Here is a 13,859-nt window from a genome sequence, read left to right as displayed (position 1 = left end):
TTATCTGAAAGCTACAAGATAAATTATCATAATTTTTATTTTCGTGAAAGGAGACATTTTAATCTACTTCTAGATTATAAATGAGAAATACAATAGGAAGTACATAAGGAAGGAAACTCCATCTAAATAAAAGAATAAAATGTCAAAAACCAAAGCTTCAAAAGGCATTGTCAGACCTGCAAGCCTAAAATCATAGTGTTAATGCTGATCATGAAGTGGTGTTCAGTACTGCATTGTATCCATGGTTGAGTGATACTACATATGAATTCCTTCTCTTTAACATTTCCTAAATCCCATCCTAGCTCTAGTCTTTTTAAATAAATGTTAAATAAATTCACGTCTTTCTAAAGTCAGCACACATTTAAAAGTAATAGTTAAAAGCAAAGTTGAGAAGAAGGAGATATAACTTTTCCCTCTTAGAAACCAGATGAAAATATGATCTTAACCACTAATAACTATAACTATTTTGTCTACTTTGTTTTCTGCATATGTGACTATCAGATAATATTTAATCTACAACAAAAATCATGTTTATGTAACAGAGTATATATGTTAGTATTAGTAATAATGGAAAGAAAAAAGCAACAGCACACCTGAATCAAGCCTGCTTTACTTATGAAAAATAAATTGTAAGAACAAATCATTCTCTTTACATGAGCATATGCTCCAACCTCGTAACACAGAAATATATTTTTACACCATTGCTCTGCAAATACAGCACTGAGACTACAAATTCATAAAACTTTTTACATTCTATGGACTATTCAAAATGTTAGCCATACAAAACATGTATTTTCAGTATTGGGAATTTTAAAATCTGCAAATAGTCTTAGATAGATCAATAGATAGATAGATAGATAGATAGATAGATAGATGATAGATAGATGATAGATAGATAGATAATAAAATCACACTATTGTCCATTAATATGGAATAGACTACCCAAGATTTTTGAACTGATGAAATAAAATTAATAGTCTTAAGATGGTATATATTCCTTTAACATTTATGCCTTGCTTTCAGAAGGCATCACTTGTTTTCTCATAAGTTATTTAGGAGATCATTCTCAAACTCAGGAGCTGACTACTCAGTCTCTTCAGTGCCATCTTCATGTCTTTGTTCCTCAATGTGTAGATAATAGGATTCAGAATGGGTGTAATCACAAAGTTCAAAATGGCAAGAAACTTATCCACTGGCACTGAGGGAAATGGCCACACGTAAACAAAGATGCACGGTACAAAGAACAAAACCACCACAGTGATGTGCGCTGACAGAGTTGAAAAGGCCTTAGACAAACCAGCTGAGGAACGTTTCCAGACAGTGACCAGAATGAAGACATAGGAGATAAGCAACGAGAAGAAGGTGCCCATGGAAATGAACCCACTGTTGGCAGTCACCATGAATTCCATTCTGTAAGTGTCTGCACAGGCAAGTTTGATGAACCAAGGAAGGTCACAGTAAAAGCTGTCTATCTCATTAGGACCACAAAAAGGCAAATGGATAACAAAAGCTAACTGGACCACTGAATGAATGAGGCCAACAGCCCAAGCACCAGACAGAAGCAAAATGCACATCTGCGGGCTCATGATAGTCAGGTAGTGGAGGGGCTTACATATGGCCACATATCGATCCAAGGCCATGGAGATGAGCAGCACCATCTCAGATCCACCCAGGACATGAAGGGCAAATATCTGGATGACACATCCTTGAAAGGATATGGTTTTGTGCCCTGATTGAAGGTCAGATATCATCTTGGGAACCGTTAAGGTGGAAAGACACAAGTCAACGAATGAAAGATTGGCTAAAAGGAAGTACATAGGGGAATGTAAGTAAGGATCAAAGGTCACTGTAAAGACTACAAGGAGATTTCCCAAAACAATTGTTACATAAAACACTGTAGAGAAGGCAAGGAGAAAATGCTGCACTGGTCTATAGGTAGAAAGTCCCAAGAATACAAACTGAGACACTTCAGAATAATTCGCTTCATACATTGGCTTTGCCTGGTGATACCTAAAAGACCAAAACCAAAATAACAAAGAAAGAGTTTATCAAAAATTATTATTTAAAAACACAGATTTGAGCTTTCATTAAGTCTGGTTTTAAGAAGAAATCTCCAGTAACAGTCATAAGGTGCTTTATAAAAATCATGTGTTAATTTATCTATTCAGCTAATATGCATAAATATTATAACTAATAATCCTATTGAGGATCTACCATGTGCCTCATACTATGTCAGGTTTTGAGGTAAAACACTGATCTTGACTTCAGGAGGTTTACAGGTTAATAGTGGTTGTAGACAATAAATAGTTTTAAATACAGATAGAACTCTGATAATAGATTGAAAGGAAAAGACAGTGTACCATAAGAACAATGTGACTCATTCAACTGGTGATTGCTCAGATTCTACTTAACAAGGGGTTGTTACTACTAAAAAGTAGATTCCAGACTATGGAAATGCCGTGTGCAAATATCATGAGACAGGAAGGTTAGGAGGGCAAGAGGATGAACAACTGAAATCAGGCTGTAGTAATAGGCCAGACAGGATGGAAATTTGAATCCATGAATTGAACTTTGCCTTATATCCTAAGAGCAATAGAAAATTATTAAGGATTTTAAGGAGTAGCTTGATATATTTCTGCTGTCAAATATTCACCAAAGCTGCAATGCAAAGAATTGAATGAAAAGCCTAAAGAAAACTTAGTGATCTCTCAGATTACTGAAGAATCATTTCATACCAGTGTGGACAAGGTGAACTATTCAGTCAACAGTGTTGGCACAATGAATGAAACATGGAAAAAATGCAGGTCTTTGCCTTTAAACATGAACTCAAGGAAATTTTTAATGAGTATCTAGATGTTAAGAGACAAAAGAAACATGTAAATACTTAGACATTAAGATGGAAAATTCATTCTGTTTTTTATAGAGGGAGGGGGAAGGATCAGACAGAGAGGGAGAAAGAGAGTCTTAAGCAAAGTTTATGCCCAGTATGGAGCCCAAAACAGGGCTCAATCTCACAACCATAACACCATGACCTGAGCTGAAATCAAGAGTTGGACAATGAACTGACTGAGCCACCTAGGCACCATGGAAAACTTCATTCTTATCATCCTTCATTAACAAATGAAGAGGAAATAGTTGAAAGTAACCAAGACATTAAAAGCAAAACCAGGGCAGCTTGGGTGGCTCAGCGGTTTAGCACTGCCTTCAGTCCAGAGCATGATCCTGGAGATCCGGGATGGAGTCCCAGGTCAGGCTCCCTGCATGGAGCCTGCTTCTCCCTCTGCCTGTGTCTCTGCCTCTCTCTCTCTGTCTCTAATAAATAAATAAATAAATAAATAAATAAATAAATAAATAAAATCTTTTTAAAAATAAATACATAAATAAATAAATAAAGCAAAATCATATTATATGTAGTTATACATAGATATAGGAAGATAGTGTATATAGACACACACATTAATATTTTTATATGGAGATATAAACACTATAAAGTAAAAGTAAAATCACTGTGAAAAATATCAAATGATTGACATTTTTAATATGAAATTATTTATTCTAAATGCATTTCAAAAATGCACATACCAATTTTAAAATGAGTAAGACATATTAAAAACAAAATGCCTATTATTCAGAATCATATGAAAAGTAAAACGGTAATCAGACAAATGTAAATAGATCATGCCAGAGTGCCATTTTTGTTCTAACAAAGTGTCTAAGTTTTAAAAATATTGATGATTTATCATGGATGAGTCTGTGAAGAATCAGATATATTCATACACTGTTAATAATAGCATGAATTGATACAATTCTCCAGAGGTACATTCAAAATAGATACAAAAAGGCCAACAAACTGGGAAAGGTGTAGAAGAAATGGATAAATTCCTAGAAACATACTACCTTCCAAAATGGAAATCAGGAAGAAGAAGAAAAACTGAATAGGCTAATTACTAATTATAACATTGTATTTATAATCAAGAAAACTCCCAAAAAACAATAGGATCAGATGGATTTACAAGTAAATTATATCAAACAGTTAAAGACTTAATACCTATTCTTCTCAAAGTATTTCAAAAAACAGAAGAGGAAATAGTTTCCAAATTTATTTTATGAGGCCAGCCTTCCCCTGATATTAAAACCATAGCCACTATGAAAAAAGAAGACTAGAGGCCAATATCCCTTATTAACAGACTTGCAAAAATCCTCAATAAAATTTTAGCAAACTGGATTCAACAATTCAGTAAAAGGATCATTCACTATAATCAAGTGGGATTTGTGCCAGGGAAGCAAGGATGGTTCACACATAAATCAACATGATACATCACATTAACAAAATGGATTAAAACTATATGATCATCTCAATAGATATAGAAAAAACATTGGACAAAATTCAGCATCTATTCCTGATAAAAACTCTCAACAAAATGGGTTTAGATAGAACATACCTCAACATAATAGAGGTCATATATGACAAATTCACAGGCAGCATCATACTCAATAGTGAAAAACAGAACTTCTCCTCTAAGATCAGGAACAAGACAAATATGTCCACAAATGCTACCTTTATTCAATGTAACATTAGAAATCTTAGCCACAGCAATCAGACAACAACAACAAAAATTAAAGGCATCCAAACTGGTAAAGAAGAAGGAAAGCTGTCACTATTCACAGATAACATGATATATACATAGAAAATTCTAAAGACTCAAAAAAAGCCTACTAGAACTGATAAAATTATTCACAGAAAGCTGTCACATTTCTATACACGAATAAGGAAGTAGCAAAAGGAGAAATTAAGAAAAAGTATCATTTATAATTGTACCAAAAAGAAAAAAAATACTTAGGAATAAATTTAACAAAGAAGATGAAAGAACTATACTTGGAAAACTAAGATATTGATGAAATACATTAAAGACAACATGGAGAATTAATACCACTAAAATGTCCATACTATCCAAAGAAATCTACAAATTTAAGACAATTACTATCAAAATAACGTTTTTCACAGAACTAGAATAAATAAACCTAAGACTTGTATGGAACCACAAAAAAACCCCAAATAGCCAAAAAAATCTTGAGAAAAGACAGAGTTGGAAGTACCACAATCCTTGATTTCAAGATATACTACAAAGTTATGGTATATAAACAAAATAGTATGGAACTGGCACATAGATTGGTAGAACAAAAATAGCTCAGAAATAGACCCATACTTATATGATCAATTAGTCTATGACAAAGGAGGCAAGAATGGGGAATAGACACTCTCTAAAATAAATGATATTGAGAAAACTGGACAGCTACTGCAAAAGAATGAAATTGGACCATTTTCTTACACCATACATGAAAATAAACTCAAATGGATTAAAGACCAAATGTGAGACCTGAAACTATAAACTATAAAGCTCCTAGAAGAAAACATCAGCAGTAATCTCTTGGACTTTGGCCTTAGCCACGTATTTATGAATATGCCTCCTCAGGCAAGGAAATAAGAGCAAAAATGAATTATTGGGACTGCATCAAAATAAAAGACTTTGGCAGAGTGAAGGAAACCAACAGCAAAACAAAAAGGTAACAATGAATGGGAGAAGATATTGGTAAATATATATTTGATAAGAGGTTAATATAAAAAATCAAAACAATTCAATTTAAAAATGGGCAGGGCACACAAATAGACATTTTTCAAAATGGCCAAAAGACACGTAAAAAGATGCTCAATTTCACTAATCATCAAGGAAATAAAAATCAAAACCATAATAACATTATCACTTCACACCTGTCAAAATAGCTAGAATCAAAAAGACAAGAAATAACAAGTGTTGGCAAAGATGTGGAGAAAAAAGAACCTTCCCTGTGTATTGTTGGTGGGAGTGTAAATTGGTATAGCCACTGTTGAAAACAGGATGGAGTTTCCTCAAAAGATTAAAAATAGAAATACCATATGATTGAATAACCACTCAAAGAAAATAAAAATATTAATTCAAAAAGTTACATGTCCCCCAATGTTTATTGCAGTATTACTGACAATAGCCAAGATGTGGAAGCAATCTAAGTGTCCATCAATAGATGAATGGATAAAGATGAAGAGATAGATAGATAGATAGATAGATAGATAGATAGATAGCCATTATATATACTATTCAGCCATTAGGAAAGAATGAGATCTTGCCATTTGCCACAACATGGATGGCTCTAGAGGGTATCATGTTAAATAAAACAGACTGAGAAAGACAAATATCCTTATATCTTTTTAACAGTGCTTCTACTATTTAGAATTTAATTTTTCCATATTTAACCACATAAATTTAATATATCCACATTTCCCTTTATAAATTATGGATTTTGTGTTATTCTTTAAACTTTCTCCAAATAATGATTAGCCACCAACTACATTTTAAATGCATTGATTGCATTTGTGGTTACATAACTGCATATATCTGGCAAAAGTCATTAATTGCATATTTAAAAATTAGTGAAGTTTATTGTGTAAATTATACAGCAATAAAAGTAATTTTGAGACATTTTTAAAAAGGATTAAGAATAGAAATACTCTATGATCTAATGATTCCAGTACTGGGTATTTACCCAAAGAAAATAAAAACATCTATTCAAAAAGATATCTGCACTTCTATGTTTACTGCAGCATTATTTACAAGATATGGAAGCAATCTAAGTATCCATTGATAGATGAATGGATACAGATAAAATGTATATATATGTGAGTATACGGAATATCTTTGGACTATGTAGTGTGCAGTGTGTACTATACATACAAATATATGGGATATTAATGGAATATGGAATATTACTCAGCTTCAATAGAGAATAAGATTTACTTTTTGTGACAGCATAATAGGCATTATATTAAGTGAAATGAGTCAAGACAGAAAAAGACAAACACCAAATGATTTCACTTATATGTAAAATCCATAAAAGCTAGACAAACAACTTAAAAAAATAGAAACAGACTCATAAATACAGAGAAGAAACTAATGGTTACTAATGGTGTCAGGATGGGTGAAGTATATGAAGAGGATCAAGAGGTACAATCTTTCTGTTATAAAATAAGTCATTAGGATGAAAATACAATGTAGAGAATAGAGTCAATAACATTATAGTAATGTTTGGTGACTAATGGTAACTAGACTTATGGTGAGCACTGTGTAATGTATAGAACTGGTAAATCACTATACTGTACATCTGAAACTAGTATAGCACTGTATATCAACTATACTTCAATAAAAAATAAACAACAGAATTCTTTGAAATAACAGTACATACCAAAAATTTTTAATTTTTAAATTCTGATGTTCCTTCATTTATGACCAAGAATCTCACTTCAAGAAAATCTGCTTAATGTTGTAATAGATGAATTAAAATATAAGCTATAGGGGCTACCTATCAGCATCATATTTATTTTTAAAATACTAGAAATAACTTTAAATATCCATAATAAGGAATTAAATTATAAATAGTAATTCCGCCTGAGGAGGTATTCAACTTTGTATATTGAAATAGAAGTCCATACCATGAAAAGATATGAATAATTTTCATTGAATAAAAAGAAATGATTATAAAATAAAATGAATTGGAAACCTTACCCTAATCCCTAATCCCTGACCCTAACCCTAGATCCAAGGAAAAAAAATAAAAATAGGAAACCCATTTTAAAAATCTATATGTCTATGGAATGCCTGGGTGGCTCAGGCGGTTAAGTGTCTGCCTTTAGCTCAAGTCATGATCTCCAGGTCAGGGATGGAGCCCCACAGGAGGTTGTCTGCTCCATGGGGAGTCTGCTTGTCCCTCTCCCTTTGCCCCTCCCCCCAACTAATACTCTCTCCTCTCTCTTTCTCTCTCTCAAATAAATGAATAAATAAAATCTTTAAATAAAACTTATATGCATAGGAAAAATATAGAAATATGCTTATCTTTTATGCTTATCAATAATTTGTTACTCTCTTGGCTTCTGTATTTGAACTATATATATGTAATGTATAGAATGTATATATCTTCATCTTTATCATATATATTCATCTGTATTCAGATAGGAATACTATTCAGCCATTAGAAAAGAATGGGATCTTGCCATTTGCCACAACATGGATGACCCTAGAGGGTATTATGTTAAATGAAACAAACCAGACAGAGAAAGACAAATATCCTTATATCATTTTAACAATGCTTTCTACTATTTAGAATTTTTCTGTAGCTCCAAAGATAACTTTGAATATTATAGATGACAACCTAATATATTAACTTGTTTCTTATATAATTTTCTAAACTATATCATTAAACAACCAAACCAAATTATGGATGCTTATTCCTCACCTGAAATAAATTAGTTCCTTCATTTGCACTTCAATACCAAGCTTTCATCCAGGCCCCACACTAATAACAACCATTCCTTCTTCCGTCATCAGTCCTCCTTTTGCTACCCCACCTCATACCCAGTCTCCTGCATGTCGCAGGGCTATGCTTTCACAGCAGGAATGGAATATAAATAGGTGGGAGCACCCCAATCCCACTATAGTCAAGAGTAGACTTGAGAGGTGAGGCCAGGTGGTCAAGGAACCCTGAAGGTTATGGACATGGACACAGTATTGTAGCCAAAAGGAAACACTACAAAGGTGGTGCTAGGGGAAGCCACCACAAGGGCAATGGTTAGAGAATGTTATAGCCAACAACTAAGATAAAACACAGTAAAATTAAAAAAAAACAAAACAAACAAAAAAAAAACACAGTAAAATTAAGCAAAGGATAATGGAATAATCACGGAGGTGAACAGTAGTGGACATGACATCTCAGATGACCTATAATCAACTCCGTCTAAAGATTTTGAACACACAGTGTATGGATTTTTAAAAATGTGTATATTCTGGAACATAAAAAAATACATACTTAGTATGTACACATTTAGTATGCTCCCGACTGCATAAAATAAATAAAATAACAACCAACAGAAAAGTCAATTAAAAGAAAAATAATAATTTTTTTCTTAGTAGGAAAATTGGGTGTTTTTCCGTTTTTCTCTTTATTTTCCGAATGTCAAAAATTCCTTTATTAATACAAATTGCCTTAATTTAATGCATCTCAAAGGAAAGAAAAATATTGTCATCGGAGTACTAAATTTGATAGAAAAATCTACATTAACTCCACAAGGAAGAGGTCTAACTTTAGAAAGCGGGAAGGCATGCACAGGTAACTAACACCAGGGATAATACCACCACATACGACTGGCCAATAAACATATTCATTATGTTCAGTCTCATCATCATCAGTGATCATCAACAACCTTCATTGCTTTTTGTCTTACTGATCAACAGAGGAAAAAAAAGAGAGAGAATTCTCAGTATCATCAAAGTTTCAATATAAAAGTTACTCTTAGACATTGATGACGGGATTGTAAATTGATAATATTTATTAGAATTTAAAACGTACAAATCTATCTGTTATATTCAGCATATATGTTCATATATATATGTATTTTCAAATAACTACACAAATGTACACATATAATCGAATGTTGTCAACTCACGTCAATCAATAGAGAAGGTTATTAATCACATTTTAGTACATATAGACATTGGAATACTATGAAGCTCTTAAAATCAACCAAATACTTCTATACATACAGATCTGGATAGATTTTTTAAAAGATTTTATTTATTAGAGAGAGAGAGTGAATGAGGGAGAGAGCATGAGCAGAAGGATGGGAGAGCAAGAGGGAGAAGCAGACTCTCCACTGAGCAGGGAGCCCAATGCAGGGCTCAATCCCAGGACCCCAAGATCATGACCTGAGCTGAAGGCAGACGCTTAACCCACTGGGCCACCCGGACACCCTGCAGATCTAGAAAGATTTAACTTTTAAGTGAAACACAAGATAGTGTGTAAAACTAATATGAAGCTTTGTGTTTGAATAAAAACATTTGCTAAGAATGAATACAAAATATTATACATAGTAAGTCCTGAAAAGTAAGATAACATGTAGCTTTCACTTCGTAAAGTCTGTACTTTTGTACTGTTTAAATGGTCTAAAACAATTTATATTGCTTTTGACCTAAAAAGTATGAATTTTAAGGGGTACCTGGATGGCTCAGTTCGTTGAGCATGTGGCTCTTGGTTTCTGCTCAAGTCATGATCTCAGGGTTATGGGTTGGTTCCCTGCTTGTTGATCAGGTCCCCGTGCTCAGCAGAAGTCCACTTCGGAGACTCTCCCCTCCCATGCCACACACACCTGTGAGCAGCGAGCTCTCACTCTCTCTCTCACATAAATTAATAAATCTTTTCAAAAAGTATAATTCTCAAATACAAAATAAGGGGTTCCAAATGTGCGGACTTACAAATTCAGATTGTAGTGATGTCAATATTATTCAAATAAGCATTTTAAAATTGAAATAAAGCCTTACAAATATGTGAAACTATATAGTCACGAAGTATCACAACAGTTACTTTCAAAATATTTTCAGAGATTTACTGCCATGATGCAATCTTTTGTGAGCAGTCCATTGCTAGTTTCTAAAAATGGATCTATTGTTGAGTTAATGGATACTAGTAAAGAGGCAGGAAAAGGGAGGAGAGAGAAACAACAGGGATGAGGAAAAAAAGAAAGAGGAGTGAGGTATCAAAGACATCAAGGACTACCATGAAGGTTTTAAGAGAGACAGCTAACCTACAGACGAATAGGATGCTTGCTGTTTCTTCTGTTGCCTATTCATTGCTGAAAATTCCTCAGTAAGTTTTCCTGCTCTCTCAACATCACAGCGTTGGCAGATAAAACCCTGGGAATTTGGTACAGCCATCTCCCCCTTACCTCACAAACTTCATGTCATCAGCTACAAAGACCCCTGGTGCTTTCATGAACGCTCAGGTTCACCCATATTTTGTTCTGCACTAAAGTTACTTGATCATTCTCATTTGGCCAATAACTTCTCATTCTAAAAATGCATACCATCTATGCAACAACTAGTTAAGGATGTCTCCCTCTCCTCCAGTCTGGATTATATACTTCTCTATGCTTTCACATTATATTTACAAATGTCTCATAATAAACTTGTCATAATAGTATAAGTTACCGTTAAATAATCTCTCCATTTCCCCTGCTAGGTCTATGAGCTTCTTGAAAGAAAGAACTGTGTGTTAGTCAGAAATTCTGGCCCATGTAAGTATGTATATAAGTGCATGAGTAACTGATAATAATGGTTTATGGTAAAGACTTTTATATCTCATTCCTATTTAAAACTGATGCCAATAGAATTTTAAAAATTGCTACTCTAGAAATTGCCAAGAACATATGGCAGGTGTAAGGCTATTCACATTAAAACCAATTTCCAAGGTTCTTTCTAGTCCCTATCCAAATGTAATACAGTCAAGACCTAGAAACTTCCTTGTAAATTAACACCTAATCTAGGCATACAGAGCAATGCATACAACAGAAATGAAAATTCTCACTTCCCTTGGAGAGATTGGCACCACTGGGTGTTTAATAAGTGCTTGTTGAATTAAAAAAACAGGAATGGAGATAAAAAAACGGAAGGAGAGCGAGAGAAATTGTATAGTGTTGTGCCATAGATGCATTACCAATATGACAAAAATAGCCAATACTTTTAGCAAACTATTGATATAATATCTCCGGTTACCTGGACAAAATTTTTTTTAAAAATCCAGAAAGCAATATTTTCACTGGTATTGGATCTTTTAAAAATGTTTCCCTCTTCGATACTATATGGGTAGTGCTTCTCACAACCGCTCCAGCTCTAGCAATAACTTAACAGGTTTTGGTGACCATTTGATGATTCCCTGACCTGAGTCCCCAGGCCATTCACCATGGGAATTTTACTTTTAATTCTCATGGCATGGCATTAAGAGAAGGAAAAGTATCAAAAGTTTGGTCACTATGCTAGAATCAGATCTAATATTCAAACACAATTATTTTCTGATTTTGATGAACATGAATTTAATCCCTACACTACATTGCCTCCTTTTAATATAATTCTATAGTACAAAATTAACTACCCCTTGATCTTGGCTGTAATCTTTTCAATGATTGTTGATTTTGCCTTCCTAATATTTTTTAGGGATTTTGCATGTATGTTCGTGGAAGATGTTGGTCCACAGTTTTTCTTTCTTTTAATGTCTACATCAGCCTCAGTTATAAAAATAATGCTAGCCTCCAAAATAAGCCAGTCAGAGAAAGACAAATATCATATGATTTTATTCATATGTGAAATTTAAGAAACAAAACTGATGAATATAGGAGAAGGGAGGAAAAAAGAGAGGCAAACCATAAGATACTCTTAATGATAGAGAACAAACTGAGGGTTGATGGAGGGAGGCAGGTGGGGATGAGTTAGACAGGTAATAGGTATTAAGGAGGGCACTTGTGATGAGCACTGGGTGTTATGCATAAATGATGAATCCTTGATTTGTTTTTGAGATTTTATTTATTTATTCATGAGAGACACACACAGAGAGGCAGAGACACAGGCAGAGGGAGAAGCATACTCCTCACAGAGAGCCCGATGTAGGACTCAATCCCAGGACCTCGGGGTCACGCCCTGAGCCAAAGGCAGACACTCAACCGCTGAGCCTCCCAGGCATCCCGAATCCCTGATTTCTATCCCAAAAACCAATATTACACTCTATGTTAACTAACCAAAATTTAAATAAAAACTTGAAACAAACAAAATAAAAAACACTGGGGAGGTATATATGATGATGATAATGGTAATAGCAGTAATAACTGATAATAAAATAATAAACAATTAGAACTTATAAAGTTCCAAAAAGAATAATACTAGCCTCATAAGGTGAATTAGGAAGTGTTCCCTCTGTTTCTATTTTCTGGAAGAAACTGTAGAGCACTAATGTCATTTCTTCTACAAATGTTTGGTAAATTCACCAGTGAAACCAACTGGGCTAGTTGCATTTTTAAAAAGTTATTAATTATTGATTTATATTTCTTATTACATATAGGCTTATCACATTATATATTTCTACCTTATGTAAGTTTTGTTAGTTTGTGTCTTTTAAGGAATTAATTGGTCCATTTCATCTAAGGTTTCAAAATCATGGGTTTAAAGTTGTTCATAATATTAATTTATTTATCTTTTAGTATACGTGGAATCATTAATAGAAAATTAATTAATAATTAATTAATCAATTAATAGAAAATTTTACTTTTTTTAAGTAAATCATAAGTCTTGTTGATTAAGTTACTGTCCTGAGTAATTTACTGTAAAGCAATTATTGCCATTAGACTTCTAAATGGCAGCTTAGTCCTTTTCTTAAGCAGATATTACTGTGTTTAAAATGTGAGCATGGATCATCAGGTAGAAATCAAATCAGAGACACTTAAAGAAAATAATCAGTAATCAGATGCTCTTTGAATTCTTGGCAATTGTCTCTTTGGCCTAAATTTCACACTTTAATACTATGAACTCATTTACATGGAAAATAATTGTTAATATTAAGAAGGAATAAGAAAAGTTTAATGCCTTCCGTAGTATGTACAGGCTCAGGTTTAGACGAGTAAGCAAAATAACTAACGTGAGGAAAGATTTCAGTATACCACTTCGCTTGATGAAACAGCTTAGCTTTCCATACTCTCTCCACACAGAGAGGAGGAAAGACTTCCAGTATGAGGCCACGCAGGAGCGACGGGAGGCTGAGAACATGGCCCAGAGGGGCATTGGTGTGGCCGCCAGCTCTGTGCCCATGAACTTTAAGGACCTCATTGAGACCAAGGCCGAGGAGACAACATCGTTTTCATGCCGGTCATCGGGAAGCGACACGAAGGGAAGCAGCTTTACACCTTTGGCCGCATCGTCATCTACATCGACCGGGGAGTCGTGTTTGTCCAGGGCGAG

General features: G+C 33.9%; 1 protein-coding gene across 1 annotated transcript; it reads right to left on the bottom strand.

Moving 5' to 3' along the window:
• Positions 1–1,052: 1,052 nt before the first annotated feature.
• On the bottom strand, positions 1,053–1,991 carry LOC140622663 (olfactory receptor 4F6-like). Its single transcript, XM_072808298.1, has one exon. It carries the CDS (start codon positions 1,989–1,991, stop codon positions 1,053–1,055), a length of 939 nt encoding a protein of 312 aa, XP_072664399.1.
• Positions 1,992–13,859: the final 11,868 nt, after the last annotated feature.

The sequence above is a fragment of the Canis lupus genome, chromosome 32 (assembly GCF_048164855.1).
Source record: "Canis lupus baileyi chromosome 32, mCanLup2.hap1, whole genome shotgun sequence".
In the NCBI taxonomy this organism is placed as follows: Eukaryota; Metazoa; Chordata; class Mammalia; order Carnivora; family Canidae; genus Canis; species Canis lupus.
The sequence above is the reverse complement of the archived record's forward strand: the minus strand, read 5'-3'. Positions and strand labels throughout refer to the sequence as shown.

Bases quoted from the DNA above. Each gene is read 5' to 3' on its own strand.
- LOC140622663 (XM_072808298.1), bottom strand. From the start codon at position 1,991: ATGTATGAAGCGAATTATTCTGAAGTGTCTCAGTTTGTATTCTTGGGA.